This window comes from Sturnus vulgaris, chromosome 19 (assembly GCF_052056855.1).
Source record: "Sturnus vulgaris isolate bStuVul1 chromosome 19, bStuVul1.hap1, whole genome shotgun sequence".
Taxonomy (NCBI): Eukaryota; Metazoa; Chordata; class Aves; order Passeriformes; family Sturnidae; genus Sturnus; species Sturnus vulgaris.
Genome location: NC_142261.1, coordinates 5,196,148 through 5,216,267, shown reverse-complemented (window position 1 = coordinate 5,216,267; position 20,120 = coordinate 5,196,148). Strand labels below are relative to the sequence as shown.

At 48.9% G+C, this 20,120-nt stretch overlaps 1 protein-coding gene across 3 annotated transcripts in view; it reads left to right on the top strand.

Annotated features, from left to right (window-relative positions):
• The window catches only part of TTC28 (tetratricopeptide repeat domain 28), a 108,571-nt gene extending 90,934 nt beyond the window's left edge, over positions 1-17,637 (top strand). For 2 of the 3 annotated variants that reach the window (XM_088176324.1, XM_088176325.1), the window contains 10 exons: positions 1,614-1,758; positions 2,605-2,784; positions 3,844-4,564; positions 6,219-6,343; positions 7,384-7,615; positions 8,032-8,108; positions 10,117-10,140; positions 10,949-11,078; positions 11,568-11,675; positions 12,140-17,637. In XM_088176324.1, coding sequence (XP_088032450.1) covers positions 1,614-1,758; positions 2,605-2,784; positions 3,844-4,564; positions 6,219-6,343; positions 7,384-7,615; positions 8,032-8,108; positions 10,117-10,140; positions 10,949-11,078; positions 11,568-11,675; positions 12,140-13,761 — 3,364 coding nt within the window. In that variant the 3' untranslated portion in view covers positions 13,762-17,637. The remainder of the gene's footprint in view (positions 1-1,613; positions 1,759-2,604; positions 2,785-3,843; positions 4,565-6,218; positions 6,344-7,383; positions 7,616-8,031; positions 8,109-10,116; positions 10,141-10,948; positions 11,079-11,567; positions 11,676-12,139) is intronic. The other variant, XM_014874936.2, reaches the window with a different exon arrangement.
• Positions 17,638-20,120: the final 2,483 nt, after the last annotated feature.

The following is a 20,120-nucleotide window of genomic DNA, read 5'->3' as shown; positions in this document are numbered from 1 at the left end:
AAGAGCAAGGTAGAAATCATCAGTGCACCTGGAGCCTTTTTTTGGCTTCTTTGGGAGGAAAGGATGGGCTGGCCTGGGCTCCTGGTCAGCTCCACTTGCCACAAGAGATCTATCCATCCTCCCCTGTGGATTTGCTCACTCTTTGTGTACACACCCCCCACCACACACACACAGGCAGGAGATGTGAGAGATTTATGGTGCTTCCTTGGTTTTGTTCTCATAAAAAGCAATCTGAGTGGTGAAGAAATAAATCTAGAGCTGCTTGGCTGGGAAATGCAGGATGCAGGAAGGCTTTGCTGATTCGAGTAATCAAACCCCTATTCCCTGTGGTAAATGAGTGTGTAACAATTGCTGAACGTGGGCTGTGGGGATGGCAAATGCTGCCTGCTGGCAACAAGCCACTCAGGGAGGATCAAGGCACAAGGTCCTGGGGGACTACTGGGATATCACTGCATAGATTTTCTTTCCTGATCTGATTTTAAAATCAGATTTTAAAATTTTAAAAGCTGAACCCTGCAGTCAGGTGCTGCAGTGAAGCAGGGCAGATGAGTGTAAGCGGAGCACACAGTGCCAAGCCTGTGCTGATCCCCTGCTTCATAAATCCCCCAGACGAGCTTCCAGCAGCTCTAAGCAGCAGCAGGAGCAGCATACTCATTCTGTCACTGGAATCTCTCGTTGGAGAGCATAGGGAGTCAGACACCAGGCTCCTGTTGACATTCTGAGCTTATTCCTATGTGCCCGTAAGGTGGAAACTCCTTGTGGGTGGTAAGAGCATTTTTTTCTTCAGAGATCTATAGGTTTTAGGCATGATGTGAGCTGGGTCAGGAGGCTGGTTACAGCAGCTGAGGAGAGAAACAGAGGAAAAAGTGCAATTTCTAAGTCTACATGTTGGTATGTATCAGAAATGGCTGGGCTATGTTCCAGGCCTCCCTACCTTTCCTTTAAGGTCCACCTGCTAAAATGTTTTGGAAAGCAACCCTTTCCATGTAAAATGATTGTTCATGGCTCCAAACCAAGGATAACCTTTCTGGGGAGCATAGCTGCTGGACTAGTGAGCCCAGAATGAGGCAACTTCATTTCCTCAGCCACTTGTGGCTGCTGATGCCAGGAGATCACATGCAGAGCTCTGTGGGAATATCTGAAATATCAGAATGGGCACCAGGTGTTACACAGCAGAGGCAGAAGTGCAGAATCTTGATGTCTCGTGGTTTGCCTGTTGTCACATTTCCTCTGGTATCATACTAGGTCAGCTGATGCACAACCCAAGTGCAAATCCTCCTCTGGCTGTGGTCAGTGGGTCTCATGCCTGCCTGCACACAGCTGCTGCTCATAGGTGTGCAGGAGCAACTGGGAGCAGCACTTCAGGCACTGGAGTGTATAGAGAAACTCCATAGCAATGTCGTATGCTGTCTGCAGCTGATTCATCCTGCCATTCATGTCACTGTTCACTGAGGTGTGAAGCTGAATGGGAGACTGAAGTCTTCCCATGAAGGATCTTACAGAGCAGAGTCCTCTGGATGACAGAGCCCACGGGTGTCACTGTCAGAAGTCAGGGCAGCCACCGGGCAGCTCAGATTCCTGCAGCTAACCTCTCCCTTGGCTTTTGCCCACAGGAGCTGCCAGAGCATGACCAGCCTGTTCAGCAGTACCATGTCTCCTGTTAAGGATGGAACATCATCACTCCCAAGGAGGCAGACTTCTTTCTCCAAACCCCCACTCCGTGCTCTCTACGACTTATTGATAGGACCCATGGAAGGAGTAAGCCTTTGGCACAGACATTTTCCAAAACCCTCTCAGGGTGGGAAAGCAAGAACAGACAACTTGGGGCTGTTTTCTGAAGCATGGTATTTCCACAGAACAGTTTGGGTTGGAAGGGGTCTTAGTCTTAGGCTCTAGTCCTGCATACTTTTTTTTTTTTGGTGGGCTGCCAGTGTTTAAGCTGGAGTAAATTTCAGTGCTTTGAAGTTACTCTCTCCTGGAGTGAAAGCTATGATACACTAGATGAGTAAACTTCCACAGTTACATGGGACCAGGAGCAGTTGCCACATTTTCTGCCCAGCTGCATGTTCCCTATTGACTAATCTCTCTGCTTCACTTCTCCATCCATAAGATGCTTCCTGGTCAGATCTTTTGGTGACTCTGGGTTGAAGACTGTGTCAAGTGTCTGGAAGTGCAGGCCATGGACACAATCTGTCTGTAGATCGTTCGCTCTTCAGAGGAAATGGCTATTTAGAAATTCAGTATCAGAAAGAATAATCTCTGACAAAGGGTGAGGTGATGACAATACTGACAAGGCATAGGTGCTTGGGGTTAGCCAAGGTTTCAGGCTGGAGCAGAACTAGCTGCAGTACCAGAGTGAGGTCAGGATGAGGACCCAGACGAGTCAGTGCCCTCAGTGCTCACTTTTCCCAGTGGAAGTGGCTGGGCACAGGTGAGCAGCAGTCCAGCTGCACAGGACATGTGCTCATCTGTCACACAGAGCACGGTTCTGATGTGGGTGTTTCCACACCTGACACAGGGTCAGATTAGAGCCTGATGCTTGGGAAGTGCAGGGACATGGGTGGAGTGAAAGCTCCCAATTAATTCTTTCTCCTTTCTTTTCAGGGTTTGATGCATTCCAGTGGGCCTGTTGGGCGCCACCGTCAGCTGGTGCTGGTTCTGGAGGGAGAACTGTACCTCATTCCTTTTGCTCTCCTGAAGGGCAGTTCCTCCAACGAGTACCTCTACGAGCGCTTCAGCCTCATTGCAGTGCCGTCCATCCAGTCACTGAATCCCAGCTCCAAGGTCTGACACTGCTTATGAAACCTCTCTCACAGAACCTCTCCTGTGGGTGCAGGTCCTGGTACATGCTCAGAAAACAGCAGCTCTATCCTGCTGTGCCAGACACAAGAACAGAAACCACAAACAGGCCACCCTGGGTCTGAGGAGAATGCTGAACACCACAGCTCTGAAGTAGGTTCTGATGTAGTTCCTGCAGCACAAAATCACAGCCCCAGGCACGCCAGGAAGGACAAGGGGATTGGATCATTTGAATATCCCCTCTAAAGGATTGCATGTGCTGGGTGTGGAACTACATGGCAGACTACAGAGATGTAGGTGTCTGTGATCTGTGCTGAGCTTCCTTGCCAAGCTGGCTGTCCTGTCACATTGCTGGTATGTTCACCTCCATTTTAGCATTCTGACTGGGGAAGGCCACTAACATCTCAAGACACCAAAGCTATGAGGGAAAGCAAATTCCACTGGTGAATCCTGCAGAAGTATCTTCATGCTGAGGTTTGGCAGCAGCATTTCTAATGCCCAGGTCTCTGGGAGAGTGCACCAAGTCACATTTGCTCTTGCTGGGCAGTGTTTTGTGGCACATCTGGGTTAAGCACAGACAGTGGAACAGCAAAAGGGTCTTAATCTTGTCAGCATTACCGGTGTTCCATTCAGTATCAGCTGCATGCAGCACCTGCTGCTGGCAGTGCTGACAATGATCTTGGAAATACTGGTACAAGGAACCACTTAGTGAGTGATTGCAGGTATTGTTCCAGTAATGTGAGAACCTGGAATCTTCTTTATGTTTTTGGCTCTGCTGCAGTCCTCAAAGGGATCTGGGCTGTATCTGTTGCTTTCTGTTCTTACCTTTTTGTTCACCCAAGATCTGGGGATAGAAGTCTTGACCGGACTCAAACAGAGGTGTTCCTTGGAATAGTTAAACAGAAGAAACTAAAGAAATGCAGTCTTCCTGTAATTATGACAACAAGACTTATGTTTAGAGCCAAATGGACAGGATATTTTATTACCAGCACCATACAAACCAGATCTTTGAATGGCATTTTCTCTTTCTTTTTCTCTGTGTAGTCCCATGTGAGGAAGAATACTCCTGCTTACTCCAGTTCTACCTCAATGGCAGCTGTGATAGGAAATCCCAAGCTCCCTTCAGCAGTTATGGACAGGTGGCTGTGGGGACCTATGCCCTCTGCAGAAGAGGAAGCATACATGGTATCTGAGTTACTTGGCTGCCAGCCCTTAGTCGGCAGCTCATCAACAAAAGAGAGAGTCATGAGTGCCCTCACTCAGGCTGAATGTGTCCACTTTGCAACTCACGTCTCCTGGAAACTGGCTGCTTTGGTCCTGACACCCAACACTGACAGCAACCCAGCCAGCAGCAAGAGTTCTTTTGGGAACCCCTACACCATCCCAGAATCTCTTAGGATGCAGGATGATGCCAGTGATGTGGAGAGCATCTCGGACTGCCCTCCTCTCCAGGAGTTCCTGCTTACAGCAGCTGATGTGCTGGATCTGCGTCTTCCTGTCAAGCTGGTGGTTCTTGGCTCTTACCAAGAGTCCAACAGCAAAGTCACTTCTGATGGAGTCATTGGCTTGACAAGAGCATTCCTGGCTGCTGGGGCTCAATGTGTCCTTGTGTCACTCTGGCCCATTCCTGTGGCTGCTTCCAAGATGTTTGTGCACGCCTTCTATTCCTCTCTCTTAAATGGGATGAAAGCCAGTGCAGCCCTCGGAGAAGCAATGAAAACTGTGCAGAGCAGCAAGCAGTTCTCCCATCCAGCCAACTGGGCAGGTAGGAAGAGTCTTCTGGACAAATCAGTGGGGTTTCTAGGGAGCTGCCAAACTATATGAGCTAAGCAAGGAGCAGTGCTGGCAGATAATTGGGAGCACTGTATGCCCTGTGCTTTCCCGGAATTCAGCACTGTGTCTCAGACCCTGATTCAGCTGAGTGTGGCTGAATGTCAGTGTCACAGGACTCATCAGCATTTCACTGGGCACAGTAGGTGGGTATGGATTGGGTATAATTAGAAGCAGTTGTGAGGTGTTTTTCATGACTGGAAAGAAATAAAAGTGCAGTACAGCAACTCATTCTCTGTGTTTGAAATCTCCAGGCTCATGCTTCCTGTGTCTGTGGGTTGGGAGTCAGCTGGAGCACAAAGACTTTTTAATGGAAAATTTAGTGACACTTCAGGAGGAGGTAGGAGAAGTGCTGCTAGAAGCAGCAGTAGCAAGGAGCTGTGATTTCTGTGACATAAACCTCGTAGAACTTATTCCTTTGGTCCTTTTAGGAGAAAGGTTTCCCTTGCTTCCATTGGGAATGTCTCAGCAGTGTCAGCTCCTTGTGCAATGCTGGTGCTTGCTCCCTCTCAATTAGATCTGAGATTTGGAATGACAAAGTTTTGGAGTTCAGCAGTGCTGTGACAGGAATATGTACAGATAACCTAATTTTTCTTCCTGGCACGAGGCCTGGTTTTTGAAAGCTGCAGGCATTCCTCAAATTGATTTTTGCACAGGCAGCAGAACCATGTTATTTAGCTCAGGAAACTGTGGTGAACATGGCTCTGGTGTGAACTGCACATGACTGGAGGAACGTGAGCTTGTTAAAATGAGTCAGGCTGACAATGATTTCAAGCATGTTGAGTTCAGCATTAGGGTGTGGTTCAGGTAGTACCAGCTGTGAGCTGAGTTCAGGTTACGGTCCACAGTTCAGCAGGGATTTTATTTTCCTTCCAAGATTTTTCTGTCTCAAAAGAAAAGAGCACTAAAAAGCCTCAAAAGTGACCACTTCCTAGGCAGGAAAGGATGAGTGTGGACATGGTGCTTGGCATTGCCAGCAAGCAGAGGCTTTCAGCTGCTCAGGCTGAGTACTGCCCCTTCCATGGCACTGGGCATCACACACAGTCCCTGACTTCCACTACTGACCCTTGGCACTGAGTCTTGGACAGAGCACCAGAGCCAGGAGCAGCTGCATCCTCACTGCATGAATGAGAAGGGAAACGTAGAGCTCTTTGTGCTGACATCTGGGGAGTCTGGCATTGAATGGTGCATGAGCCAGGACAGGTTTCTGACCAGGACAGTGAAAACTTTTCATGTTCACAGTTCTGTTCTGCCAGCACTGTTGGCATGTGTTGATTTCCGTGGCTGCAGAGGAGACCTGGAGCATGCCTGGACAAGTTTAGCAGCAATCCAGTGGTTTTCTGCTTGCTTGAACAGGAAGATGCTATTGATTTAATAACAGGGTACAGTAAGAAGTATCTAGAAACTTTCTGGAAGTTCAGTCTGCACAACTGGGCAGGGAGTGGGCAGCAGCTCTGGGAAAAGAATGACCCTGTGCAGGGTACAGTGAACCATCGTTCACTAGTCTGAGGGCAGAGGACATCTGTGTGTGGTTTGAACATTTTCCATAACAACAGGAGATTGACTGTCTCTTATTCTGAATCCTGCAGGCTTCATGCTTATTGGGAGTGATATGAAGCTGAACAGCCCTTCTTCATTGGTAGGACAGGCCTTGACTGAGATCCTGCAGCACCCTGAAAGGGCCCGGGATGCTCTGCGTGTCCTCCTTCATCTGGTAAGGGAAAGGAAATGCTGTCACAGCCACCAGTGGCACCACAGCCCATCTTGTCCTGAGACACCCTCACCTGGGGCATGAATGGAACCATGAGTGGAACAGCAGCCACTCCCACTTGGAAAAAAAAAAGTATATATACACCTTCATCCCCTCTCCCCTGGCATGATGTATCCTCTTGCAAAACTCCGGGTCAGTGTGGAAAGACTTGGACACCTAAGGAAGTGTTCAGTGCAAAAAGAGGCAAAGTAAGCAAAATCTTAGATTGTATTGTGACAGAATCCTCCCCAGATCCATCTGGTTTGCATTAGCTCTTGAATTGGGTTTCTGCTTAAGGGGTAAGCATTGGGATTAATTGTTTATACAGGGAAATAGCTACGAACATGGCAGTCATGGAAACACAGAGCACAGTCACTGCTGTCTCTGCACATTTGGAAGATAACAGACCCTTCTGTCCCCATCTGTGCCACCAGTCTGTCCTGGGGAGCAGCGGGACTGGAGCCAACTGCCAGGTGGCTGCAATGATCACTCATGACTTCTAATACTTTTCTTCCCAATGCATCATCTGTGGTCTCACAGGAGTGTGAAGTATCCATAGAATGATGGAAACCTGTGAATGTTGCTGGTCTTCCCAGTTGCTAGGGTTTGTGAACACTCATCTCTCTTTCCCGTTTGCTGTGTGGCTGCAGGCTTTTTGCCTGGTAATAAGCAGTCTGGAACCCCAAGGTGAGTCATCTTTTGGGGAGAACTGCAGCTGCCAGGCTTACAGGAAACTATCCCAAGCAAACTTCTACTTCGTTTCCTCTGGCATTATTGTTCCCAGCGTTTCAGAGAATATTGACAGTCATCACTTTGATGTTACAGATGTGAATGCTGAGTTACTGAGCTTCTCTTTTCAAAGCACTAATGTCCTCTTGTGTGAGCAGACCAGGATCAATCTTGGATTTGCTGGCTTCTAGCCTGCTGTTCCAGTCTCTCCTCTGTGTAAAAAGAGGCAGTCAGTAACAGCATCTTGTACAATAAATTGTGTCATTTCCCCACAGGTGGAGAAATCATTGCAGCGAATCCAGAACGGGCAGCACAACTCCATGTACACCTCCCAGCAGAGTGTGGAGAATAAAGTTGGTGGCATTCCAGGCTGGCAGGCACTCCTCACAGCGGTGGGATTTCGGTTGGACCCTCCAGCCAGTGGCCTCCCAGCAGCAGTGTTCTTCCCAACCTCGGACCCTGGGGACCGGCTGCAGCAGTGCAGCACCACCATCCAGTCCCTCCTAGGTGAGAGGAGGCAGCTGTGAGCCCTGACCAGGCAGACAGCAGCCTTTCACACCTTTCTGTGATGTCAGCATGTGAAACAGGGATGTTTTATGTCAATGAAATCAATGTGTTGGACTGGGAAGAAGTTCTAAAAGTAAATGTTAACTGAACATTTTGTCTCAGATGAGAATCATTTGCTGCTGGGTCGAGTAAGCATGATGTGACTGTTCCTCTCTCCCAGCTCTCAGTCAGGAAACCTGTCATCAGATGCAAAGTGGGAAGACCTTCTGCTTTCTGGAAATTGCTGCTGCTTCCAGAGCTGTCCAGTGATGTGGGGGAGAGGTTTTAGGAATTAGCTGAGTGTGTGTTCTGTTCAGGCTTGTTGCATTTCTTGCAGTCAAGAAACAGATACAGATGTTTCTGCTGATGTTTTTCAGGTTTGCCTAACCCTGCACTTCAGGCACTTTGTAAACTTATCACAGCTTCAGAAACAGGAGAGCAGCTTATCAACAGGGTGAGTTGGGAGGTTTTCCTCCAGTACCTGGTTCCAAATGGCTCTTCCCAGGTCAGTAAATTCAGAAATATGCAGAATGGTTGATGCCCTGGTTTATCAACCCAGAGCTTGCTAGTAGACTTGAGGGTTGAAATTCTAAACTTGCCTGTTTGTGTGAATGAAAGTGTGTATCCAGAAGGAAAATATGCAGGTGGGTTACTGGGCTGCCTGGCCCTGGGACTCCCTGTTCAGTGACAAGTGAAAGCATGATCCCTACAGCAGTGTGGGGGAACTGAGTAACAGGCCCCTAATTGCTGTTTGGCCATCCTGCCTAGGCCCATGTTGGCTGCTTATTGCCCACTGTATTTACTGAGGTTCCCAAGGTATGGTTGGCTTTGGACAGTGCAATGTCTGTCAGAAAACTCACTGAGCCTGTGCTGCTCCAGTGTATGCTCACAGCTCCACAGAAAGGATTCCTGGTCTTCAGGGGAAGGGCAGTGCTACCTGTGGTGATGGGACTTCTCCCTGCTCCCCTCAACCTCCTTCACATTCTTCCCTCTCCCTCTCTGGAGCATGCCTAGCCTAACCTGACCTTTCTCTGTGCCACCAGCCTGGCTGCTTTCCATTCCATGGTTCTTACTGTCCTGAGTGCTCCTGGAATGAGGTTTCTCTTCATCATTTGCCTGCTTTAGTTCATGGACACACACAGGGAATGGGCCTATATCTCACTGTCTTTCCCCTTTCCCCATGCAGAAGCATTCCAGGCAGTACTGTGGTGGGGAGCTGGGATTGGTTCTGTGTGGTGTCAGGCTGCCCTTCCTTTGGTCACATGGAGCCTGCAGAAAAAGCTGGAGAAGAGCCTCAGCTTCTCTGTTACTTGCTGAGCAGCTCTGGCAGCCCACTAGGATGAGTCTGCTCTAAGGAAAGGGATCCTGTTAGGATCTGCAGCAGAGTTTGAGATGTTCCCAATGTCCTTGGTGGTGTTTGCCTCTTTCCTTGGCTCTCATCAGTGCCAGAGAAGTGTGTGGTTAACTTCAGGGTCATCTTCCTCACGGCCACCCAAGGAAAGCCAGGTCTGAGGGGTGTGAGGAGGACAGGACAGCATTCCCATGGCTCGAAATGCCTTAGAGTGCTAATGAGGTGGCTTCACGATTGCTGCCCTGCCTCAGATAATTAAATTACCCAAGGAAAAACATTCAGCTGGCTGTGCACAAGTAACAAAAGACACACTCACCCTTTCCTCCCTGCCCCACAGAGTAAATACTGGCAGGGGTATTGCAAATTTTCTTCCATAGCCCAGACCCCTGTCAGAATTTCCTTTTGCACCAGTCTGTCCTGTTACATGTTGGTTTTCAGCAGCTCTCCCTTCCATTGTGGTTATTGTTTTTTCCTCTCCTGCCTCTTGGCAGTTCATGGTGTGAGCAGCTGGAGCTCTGCCTGTCCTAGAGGAAAGCAGACTTTGTTCCCGGCAGAAGCAGGATGTCAGACATTTCAGTCAGTGGGTGCTGCTCGTTGGTTTTTCTGAGTGGGTGACTGGCATCGCAGGGGAGTGGGTGCTCTTTGGGAGCCTGAGCAGCTGCACTGGATAGAAAATGCTTATTTTGAGTGCAAAAGAGAAGGCAGGAGCCACAAAAGAGAGAACTTCAGACTACTGCATGTGCAAGGAAAAGTTAGGGATTTCTGACTGCACTGAGCACCAGTACTGTGTCCCAGAGGAAACAAGAGAAGGGTTGTTTTATATTCAGCCTCCTGCCAGAGTGGGTTGGCCTGAGTGTCTGCCTGCTAAGTGTCTGAGCTGTCATGAGCTGGGCACTCCCAGATTCCAGCTGCCTGTTCCCATGCTGTTGGATTCACAGCTCAGGCCATTCCTATTGCTCCCTTCTTTCTCTGGACAGAGCATCTTGCAGTCAGGGTGCAGGCTTGCACATGGATGTGTCCCTGCAGGGTTCCTCAGCACAGGCACTTTGTAGCACAGAGTAACCCATGTTCTTTTCTCCTCTTTTCCTTTCTTGTTACCTGCTGCCCGAAGGCTGTTAAAAATGTGGTGGGAATGGTGAGTATGATGTGCACGGGGATGACACTGCTGTGCAGGGTGAAGTGCTGGGGTCACTGCAGACCCATGCCCTGTGCTGCAACGTGTCTGCTCCCCCTCTCAGGCCTGGGATTTGCTCCACAGAGCTACTGTGGAAAAAGGCCTGTGTAAGCTTTTGTGGGTTGTGAGAGATGGGTGGTCCTGAGGTTAGCTGCTCCCTGATTAATGGCTTTCCATCCTTGCTGCCCTGGCTGTGTTGGTGAATTACACGGGATCCTGGCATCTTAATTTGTGTCAGATCTTCATAAACACATTTTCTCTCTAGCTTGCTACTCCTGTCCCTTGGGCACAGTTGAGAAACTTCTTTCCTGGCGGCCATGGAGATATTAGGAAAGTCTTCCATGGTTTCATGAGACTTGTTCTGCCCAGTTAATGAGTTTCTTAGGATTTGCATAAGGAGTATGGCTCAGTCATGGAATGGCCTTTAGTGTATTTCTGTGAGCAGCCCCAGAGTATCTCTTTCCTTTTCTTTCCCTTCACAGATGTTCCTGCTGTGCTTCCTTCTTGCTTGTTTCCACTGGCCACCCCCCAGCCCTCACCCCTGGTCTGTCCCTGCCTTTGCTGCTGTTCCAGTCTGTCTGATGTTGCTGTCCCTGAACTGTCCTCCTTCCCAGACCTTCCCATCTCACTGCTCTGTTCAGGAGCAGCAGCTGAACTGGGTGTCCAGGGAAAGGGTGTCCAGGGAAAAGGCATTGCCTTATCTGTGGCTTTAAGAGAAGCAGTGATGTGACTTGTAAGGAATGGCTAATGTCTGTATTGCTGTCTTCAGCTGCATCAAGTCCTGGTTCAACTTCAGGCAGGCGAGAAGGAGCAAGATTTCCCCTCTGCACCAATCCAGGTCTCCATCAGTGTCCAGCTCTGGAGGCTGCCTGGCTGTCATGAGTTTCTGGCAGCTCTAGGTAGGAAAACACTTCTTTCTGTTGTCTCTCCAAAACCATTGCTGGTGTCTCATGTCGGGGCTTGAAGCACTGATAAGACTCAGCCCAGCCTGCATTTGCCAAATTCCAAGGTCTGTGCTCTTCAGCTCCATTTCTGTGAGAAAACCTGGAATTAATAGTAAATGGTTTGGCATGGAGGATATTGTCCCTTGAGATGTGTTCGGTATATAATTTCCCAACAACTCCAAATAATTTGCAACTATAGAATTATTGACAGGAGTGATTTGTTGATGAGTGTGTGTGTTCCCAGCCCAGTGCCAAAAAGCTCCCAACACCTGGAGAAGGTGTGCTAAACAGTAATAAAAAACAGACAACAAGGAGAGGTGAAGTCATCTTTCCAAGGCTGAGGCTGCCATCTCTGTTCTGTCTTTGTTACAAATGAGATTACTTTTATTTGAGACAGAGGGTCTTTCTTTGAGCTGTAATTTTCTGTTCCATGTCCCACTACAGGTTTTGACCTTTGTGAAGTTGGCCAAGAGGAGGTCATTCTGAAAACTGGGAAACAAGCTACCAGGAGGACCATGCACTTTGCTCTACAATCCTTGCTGGCACTTTTTGGTAAAGCTGCTCAGTGTGTTTTTGCTCTTGTGTCATTGGATGATTTGATCAGAATGGCTCCTGCTGAAATCTCACACTCTCATCTTTGCAGAGGTCACACTCATGTCACATAGACCAAAGTGACACAGAGTCACTGGAGTAAATGTTATTTTTGTATGGGAAAAACTTGTCTGAGCAGAAGCTGGAGATAGAGTCTGGAGGACCTTGTAACTCTTTCTTTGTTTTGAGATATAATGATAATGAACTGACAGCTTTCATCTGAGATAACTGGACAGAAGTTCTTGGGCTGTGCACTTCCTTTTCCTTACCTAAGTAGTAGTTGGTTATTCTGAGGTAGCATAGAACCAGAGGGCATGTTGCATAGCATTTTCTCTTAATTCTGATAGAATGTTACCTGATTCTGTTTGATTTTATGGTGTATCTAGGGGCATGTTTGTACATACTGTTGTCTTTTCTTTTTTTAGATTCTACAGAGCTGCCCAAGCGCCTTAGCCTGGACAGTTCCTCATCACTGGAGTCACTGGCTTCTGCTCAGTCTGTTTCCAACCCTGTACCCCAGTATCAAAACCCTCCATTCTCTCCTACCTGTCCAGACAGCATTGCCTCAGATGCCATTTCTGTGTACAGCCTGAGCTCCATTGCTTCTTCCATGAGCTTTGTTTCCAAGCCAGAGAACACGCTGGATGGGGCAGGACACAGAGGACGGCAGGATTATGAGAGGCCCAAGAATATCTACCCACACAGGACTGCAGCTCAGAGCCAGCTGTCACCACAAGCCACTGCAGCCAGCAAAGATGAGGAAGAGTATGAAGGTTTCTCTATAATCAGCAATGAGCCTTTGGCCAGTTACCAAGAAAACATAAAACCAAGATTTTCCCCTGATCACAAACAGCCCAAAACTAGTCAGAACGGAGGCATTAAAGTGTCCATCAACTCCAAAGGGAGCATAAGTACTCCAAATTCTCCTGTTAAAATGACTCTCATCCCCAGCCCAAATTCACCTTTCCAAAAAGTTGGGAAACTTGCAAGTTCTGATACTGGGGAATCTGACCAGTCTAGCACCGAGACTGACAGCACCGTCAAATCCCAGGAGGACAGTAATCCAAAGCTTGATCCGCAAGAGTTGGCCCAAAAAATTCTGGAGGAAACTCAGAGTCACCTGATTGCTGTTGAACGTCTTCAGAGAAGCAGCAGCCAGGTAAGCAAGAGCACCAGCTCGGACGATGGGGCTGCCAGCCCGGGTGGCGTGTCCGCCTTCCGCTCCTCCGAGACCAGCGCCTTCAGCCGCCCGCTCAGCTCCAGCCAGAGGAACCAGTCCTCCCCTCTTGCAATTAAACCAAAGCCTCCAACCAGGAGTTCATCCCTTCAGAAGGTGAGCTCTGGCTATAACAGCCCCACAACGTCGGAGATGTCAAACAGAGAAGGCACAGGGCAGTACAGTGGGCAGCCGTCTCCAGGTTGTGATTCACATGGGTCCCTTACTGAGCAGCCTCCCTTTAAACTCAAGTACCCCAGCTCTCCTTATAGTGCTCACATTTCTAAATCACCGAGAAATATCTCTCCGAGCTCAGGGCATCAGTCTCCTGGTGGCAGCACTCCATCTCCTGCTCTCTCTTATTCCTCAGCTGGTTCTGCTCGCTCAAGCCCAGCTGATGCCCCAGACATAGACAAATTAAAATTGGCTGCCATCGATGAAAAAGTGCAAGCAATTCACAACTTAAAGATGTTCTGGCAAAGCACTCCCCACCACTCCACTGGCCCAATAAAGATTCTCCGAGGAGCTCCTGGAACAATGACTTCTAAGAAAGATGTCCTCAGCTTGCTCAATTTATCACCACGGCACAGCAAAGAAGAAAGTGCAGAGAAGCTGGAACTGAAGGACCTGTCTGTTGGGCAACACCTCGCTGCTTCACCACAGAAGATCCCTCCAAATGGACACAGACGCCCTGAAACCACAAATGCCGTGACTTCAGCTCATTCCTCACCTGGCAACACTCTGGGAGCCGTGCGTCCCCTGAGGCTGCCAGCTGGGAATGGGTATAAATTTTTGTCACCAGGAAGATTTTTCCCTTCCTCCAAGTGTTGAAATGTCCCAAGTACCAGCTGATGACTTACAGTCTTGTTGAAGTATTTGCTTCTGCCCACTTGCCTTTACCAAAACAGAACCAGTAGCTAAGCAGCCGTGGTCATGCCCTCACTGGCAGTGCCCAGAGATGGGACAGGCTGGCCTGCTGTCACTGTGGGGGCACACGGCCTCACACACTTGGGTTTTTGTTTCCCTTATCAGGACCTTGGCCAGACTCGCCTGATAACAGGTTCTTTGTAGTATTCAGTATTTGCAGCAGCAGGTGCAAAGCATCTGGTTGTCTGTTCATTAAATACTGGCTTTTAAGTCACCTTCTCATATTTCTTAATAAGAAGTTTTCCAGCTGGCTTTTTGTACAGAAATTACACATATCAGGGGTTGGAGAGGAAAGGGAGAGGAGGCAGAACATTCCTGTGTACCACAAAGAACATAGGTACAAGTCTCTGCTTGGAGAACGATGAGCCATTTACTCAACTGCTTTCAAAGGCTGACAGAGGACACGACCACATGCCTCTAGATACCTCTGCCAGGTTGGCCAAACCAGAAACTGCTGTCAGTAAAACTCCACAGCAGCAGGATCTGGCAGTTCTGTTGCATCATTTAGAGACTGGTGAAACAAAGACAAGAGGAGAGAGGTGCCCCATTCTAAAATCTGCATCTCAGGTAACTTTTTTGGAGGGAAAGCCCTCAGATGAGACTTTGCTGGTTGGTCTGCTCAAAGAAAATGTTTGGGGCCTAACAAACTGGGTGAGCCTGCGTGTGTGGTAGTGAGTGTGTGTCAGAGAGACAAGTTCTGGTTTTATTGAGTGCTCTGGTCTCTCTGGCACACCATATTGTGAAGGTGAACTTTTTATCCTGGCAAGTTTGGGGCAGTACTTACACCTCTGTCTGCTCAGTAAACACAGAAAAGGATTGCAGATGCTGCAGCTCAGAACATTATTTTGCAGTTCCACAGCAGGCAAGAATGTGACATCAGTGTGTGTGATTCAGACATCACCTGACCAAAAACATCCCTCCTTGATCCTGCTAAATTGCCAGGGCTCAGCACAGGCAGGTCTGAGAACCTTTTCCCTGCTGTGGAGGCAGGTTTCCTTTGGAGCAGGTGTGGAAACAAATTTCCTTTGGAGCAGGTGGGCCAGTGTGAGCAGCTGTTGGTGCAGCTGGAGCCAGAAGGCGAGGCAGCAAGTGGAGGGGCTGGATGCAGAACCCGAGTGCCCTCTGACATGTGAAGGAAAGGGGACCAAGAGCACCCCCAGGGCGATATGTAGTCAGCTTCCCTAGGCTAGGTGGGGTTTAGGAGTTAGGGGCAGGCTGGAGATGGTTTCTAAGTGGCTGTGGAATGCAGTGATGTGATCAGGATCCCAGTGATCATTTACATGCACTGAAGCCGTGGGCATGCAGCAGCATTGACCCCACCACGTGAGCTCAGATCCACACAAGGTATTCACAGGCTGTGAAGTCAGAGCACTGTATCACCAAGGTTTTTGGTGTCTATTCTGCACTCCCAGAATTGGCTGAGTGACTGAAGGCTAATCACTTCACCTCTCCGTGCCTCGTCTTCCCTTTCTATCTAAATGGGGATAGTAATACTTACCTACCTACCTCACAGAGGTGTTGTGAGGCTGAATTCATTAGGCCCTGAGTTTTAGCTGGATCTTATGTCAACTTCCAGTCTTGCAGCTGAATGGAGAGTGCAGGCAGCTCTGTGGACGTACCAAAGGTACGTTGCTGATGCAGAGAATTGTACTTAGCATGGCTGGATGCTCTTGTTGTAAACATGGATCTGATAATTTGTGATTTTCTTAGGGATCTTGGAGGAAAAGCATCATAGCAGGGCAGAGAATTTCTGATATGGAAACATGAAAATGCTTAGGCTCCGCTTACTCACAGGGCATAATCAGATGCATGCTGTGAGAATATTCTGGAGTCTGCTGGTTTCAGGAGAATGTTTTCCTTTTTATTGTCGCAAGAAATGAACACAAGCACTAAAGGCAAAGGATACTCGGCTGGGTTGTTACAGCCAACTACAAGGGTGGGGGGATCACCAAAGTTTTCAGTGCAGAGGGAAAGAATAGTTACCTACTCATACACAATGTAGCAGAACAGTTGAGTCAATCTGTTCAACTCATTATGATGCAAGTTATTTGTCTGTACATGACATCTTCCTATGATGGTTTGGTGCTAAACATCACCTTCGTGTCATTAGGCAGGAAAAATTAGAATAGTGGGCCAAAATGAGTCAGCACAGTGTCTGTCCCTTGTGGAGACAGTGGTGCTGTTGATCATGCCACTTGCTGTGGTCACAGGACTGCTGAGAAACTTCATGTGACCTGCTCTGTTTCTAACCAGCATAAACTTTTCGAAACGACATCCCAGGAACACCCAGGATGGAAGTGGGCAGCTTTTTGTTTATAGCAACAGCAAATACTCCCTGTAGTGCTGCATAACACGCCAGAAATAAGCCTCTTTGTTGTAGTTTACTTCCATAACTAAAGGATCTTTTAACCTGTAGAAAATCTATGCTGCCATTTTGTTACAACCCATTTCTGTTCTCCAGCAGGTTTCATGCTGGCTTAAAGCTTTCAGACAGAGCTAAATCGGGGTGGGGGGTGTGGGGGACTGGTTCTTCTGTTGTTGTTTTTAAGGAGGGGGGAGCATTAGAAGCAGGGAAGGGTTTGGATGTAGAGAAAGTTCAGTATTTGGGGAATTTGATGTTGTATAAATATGGAAGGTGAGTGTCACTAGAACAAGTCTTTTGGGAAATAGGTCTCCTTTGACTTGGCACAGGTCACTTCCATTGGCTTGCCAGGAGCCATGAAATGCATGCTTACTCGTGGCTGGGAGACACTGCACACCTTGTCCCTCACTCCTCCACCTCCTGAATGAGAAACGACCCCTTTGTGAGGAAAAAAGAGTTTTATCAGGTTTGCCCAATACGTGGAGAAATTCAGAAAATGAAAATCACGTGCTCTCCATTTGCTATTAGAATTCCTTCTGTGGGTTTAATGCATTTGTCGTTGTTGTATTTGTGCATGGTACCAGTGACAACACTGCGTAATACAGTGAGCAATAACAATTAGGTATTAACCACTTTCACATTAAACCTGCCACATGCAACCGTTCCCCAAGGCCACAAAATGTTTTGGTTTTGCCCTGTATGTTTTACTGTGTTGAGATTTCTGATTTTTTTATTGACTGTCTTTAGCTCCAACTAAATGGGAACAGTAAACAACCCCTGTGATCAAAATCTAGTTTAATTTGATTTTGTTGGTTAGCCTGTACCTCTGGCCTGATATTGGTTTTCCTTCTGTTTAATCATACCTTACTGAAACAAGGAGAAAGCATTGATGGGGTGTTACACCCATGCATATCACTCTAGGCCATATTTTCTTTCATTAGGGCAAGCTCGTTCTGTGAACATCTCTTCCAAGTTGCAGAACAGATCCAGGGGCACAGAGATGTCTGTGAATCTGTTAGGAAGCACTGGTAGTTTCAGCTGGATGGTGATAATGGGTTTGAGCAGTTTCGGGTTCATTGCATTGCCATGCTGCCCAGCAGGGCTGCACGTGTGTGTGGACACTCGTCCCCTCAGCTGCAGAAGAGCACTGGAGACAGTGACCCAGAGAGGATGGTCAGCAGAGGCTTCCCAGCAGCAGCCCTTCAGCACTCGCTCTCCCTATGTGCAGTGTTAGCCATGTTTGGCCTCTATGGACTTTCTTTGTAAATTAAAACTCTGTTTCCAGACAGCATTAAACTTTTTATATTATGAAATTTACCATGTAAAAAGATTTTCATATTTTTATTGAAATTGCTAAGGCATTTGGCCTTTTCTTCTTTGTGATTTCAGTGTCTATTAAAGCATGAGTTCTCTCAGTGCCTCAGTCTCTTAATCTGGAAGGATGTTGGGGATGGGTGGTTGTTGACTCCCCTGTGTGACTGCATCCTGTGGCTGAAACTCACGGCAGCTCTCCTCAGCTCACTGTGGAACTTTCCTCCCCTTTTTGTGCAGTGTTCCTGTTACCAGTGCTCATTGGAAATGCTTTTCGTTCTCCTGACAGGTGGTGGGAGAGCCAGTAATTGCTCGTGTTTCTTGTAGTCACAGCAGAAGGACTCACAGGGCGGGGAGGAGCTCTGAGGGTTGTGAGAGAACTCGGTGTTAAAGGGATGAGTCTCCCCATACTGCTGCCAGCTGGAACTTGACGAGTTAAATCTTCCTTCTGCTTCCATGTGAAAAGTGCCCTTTGGAGACAGTGAAACCAAACCCGCAAAGCTGTACTGGGGCCACAGGACTGCACACTCAGCCTCTGAGAGCAGCCAGGGGCCACTGGCAGTGCTGGTTCTGCCCAGGGTGAGCCTGGGCTGGAGCCCTGCCATGAGGAGCAGCTCCTGGGGAAGCGTTCCTTCCTCAAGTGGGGCTGTGGTGGAGCTGGGCTCAAGTGGTTTGTCTGTGCCAGCTCTGGGGTCAGCTGGATGTGGCTACTTGTGTCACTGTCGTGTGTGGCAGGATGCAGCTGTAAACAGAGGGTTTGGGGACTGAGCAAACACCAGACAAATGTTGTCCATATGGGGAAGGAGCAGCAGCAGGGAATGCACACTGCCAGCGTTTTGAAAAACCAAATAAAGGAAAATCTTGAATGCTTGGGGAAACAGTGATTTACAACCCCCTCCAACTGTGCCCCAGCACAGCCCTGATCACTGCTGTGCCTCATGGCCAGAGCCAGGGCACCCTGAGTCACCATTCAAGGACTTCCATGGAAATACAAGTCCATGGGAAGAGCCTGCCAAGGGTTTTCCTTACTGACATTTATGTGGGAGTTTGGCAACGCTGAATTTTATCGGGATTTCTGTTGTGTAAATGCCTCCTTGGTTCTGGCTCCTGTCAGAGGAAATGTGGGGGACAATGGGTTCTCCAGGGGAAGGGGAACCAGAGGGGCTGCAGAGAGGGTCATGGGTCACCTCTGGGGAAAAGGATGCACCATTGCACACAAGTGGAGCTTGTGGTTGTTTTTTCCTTTCCAGTTTACCTGGTTTTACATATGTGCGTGCATTTCAAACAGAGGGAAAGTAGAAGTCTGTATGGCTGTTGAAAACATCTGGGGAAAAAAAAGAAAGCTAATGCTCAGGAACTAGAAAGCAAATCAATATATTTAGAATACATTATTTTAAGTAAATCCTGTAGTTCTCCCTGAATTACAGTTTTTGAGAACCTCAAAGTGGAAGTATGTTTCCTGGCTGGTTTGTTCTTACGGCAACATTTTGCCACAGGATAACTTCAATCATTATGTAAACCAGGATAAATCCAAATTGAGCACACTTTGGTGGTCCCATCCCTCTACCCCCCAGCCAGGAGCCTCAGTAGAACTTGTCCCTATCACTGTCCCACAGCACCCCCGAGGTACCATGGAATTCCTCTCCTCCAGGAGCAGTGTTCCAGGTTCCTCACAGCCTGGAAGGGCTCCAATTGGGGCTAATTTCAGCCTTCTTTCAATGTTTCTGAGCTTTTAGACCTGCAGACTCCTTTCATTTTGTATTTTTTAATGCCAGCTGAAGGTCGAAGCCCCGGCCTGGCTGAAGCTTGTTAGGTTGTCTGATCGTAATTAATCCCTGTCGTCCTTCTTGTGACTGCGGTGGAGGCTACAAGTGGTCTCACAAGAGGGCGGCATTGGCCGTGGAAACCGAGTCTGCTACGGATTTGGTGTGCTTTCCTTTGCGTGGCAATACAGGGGCAGTCCAGAGTTAACTGGGATCCGCGGGTAAAGGATTTTGCTTGAAACAGATCGTAAAAGGGAATTTTAGCTTCCCCCCGTGTGACAGAGGAGGGGACCGGCAGAGGCACAGCGGCGCTGCTGGCAGCACTCGCCCAGAGCGACAGTGCCAAGGCCGGCGGAGCCGGACACGGTGCTCGGTGTTACAGCGGGGACGGGCTCCCCGAAATTCATCAACACTGCAGCTTCTCATTTCCACACGCTGGGAAGGCGATGGGGGTGACCCTACTCGGCAACGGCGGCGGTCCGTGGGGGCCTGACACCGCGGAGCGGCCAACGCAGGGTGTGCAGCACCGGCCCGTCCCCGCCCGCCACGCACTGCGGAGGGTCCGTCCCGCTGCCGTGTAGGCTCGCGCTCGGTACCCGGAACCGCCGGAACCGTGCCCTGGACCAGCCCCAGCGCCGCTCCCCGCCGGGCCGGGCCCCTCACGCCCCTCACCGGCCCCCCGCGTGCGGCGCCCGCCGATGACGTCACCCCGTCGGCAACGACGGGAGGGCGGATGCTCACCGGAGCCGGCCCGACGCGTTCTGATTGGCTGCTGGCGGGTGAGGTGTGCGCTCGCGGGAGCTGAGCGCCCTCGGATTGGCGGCGCC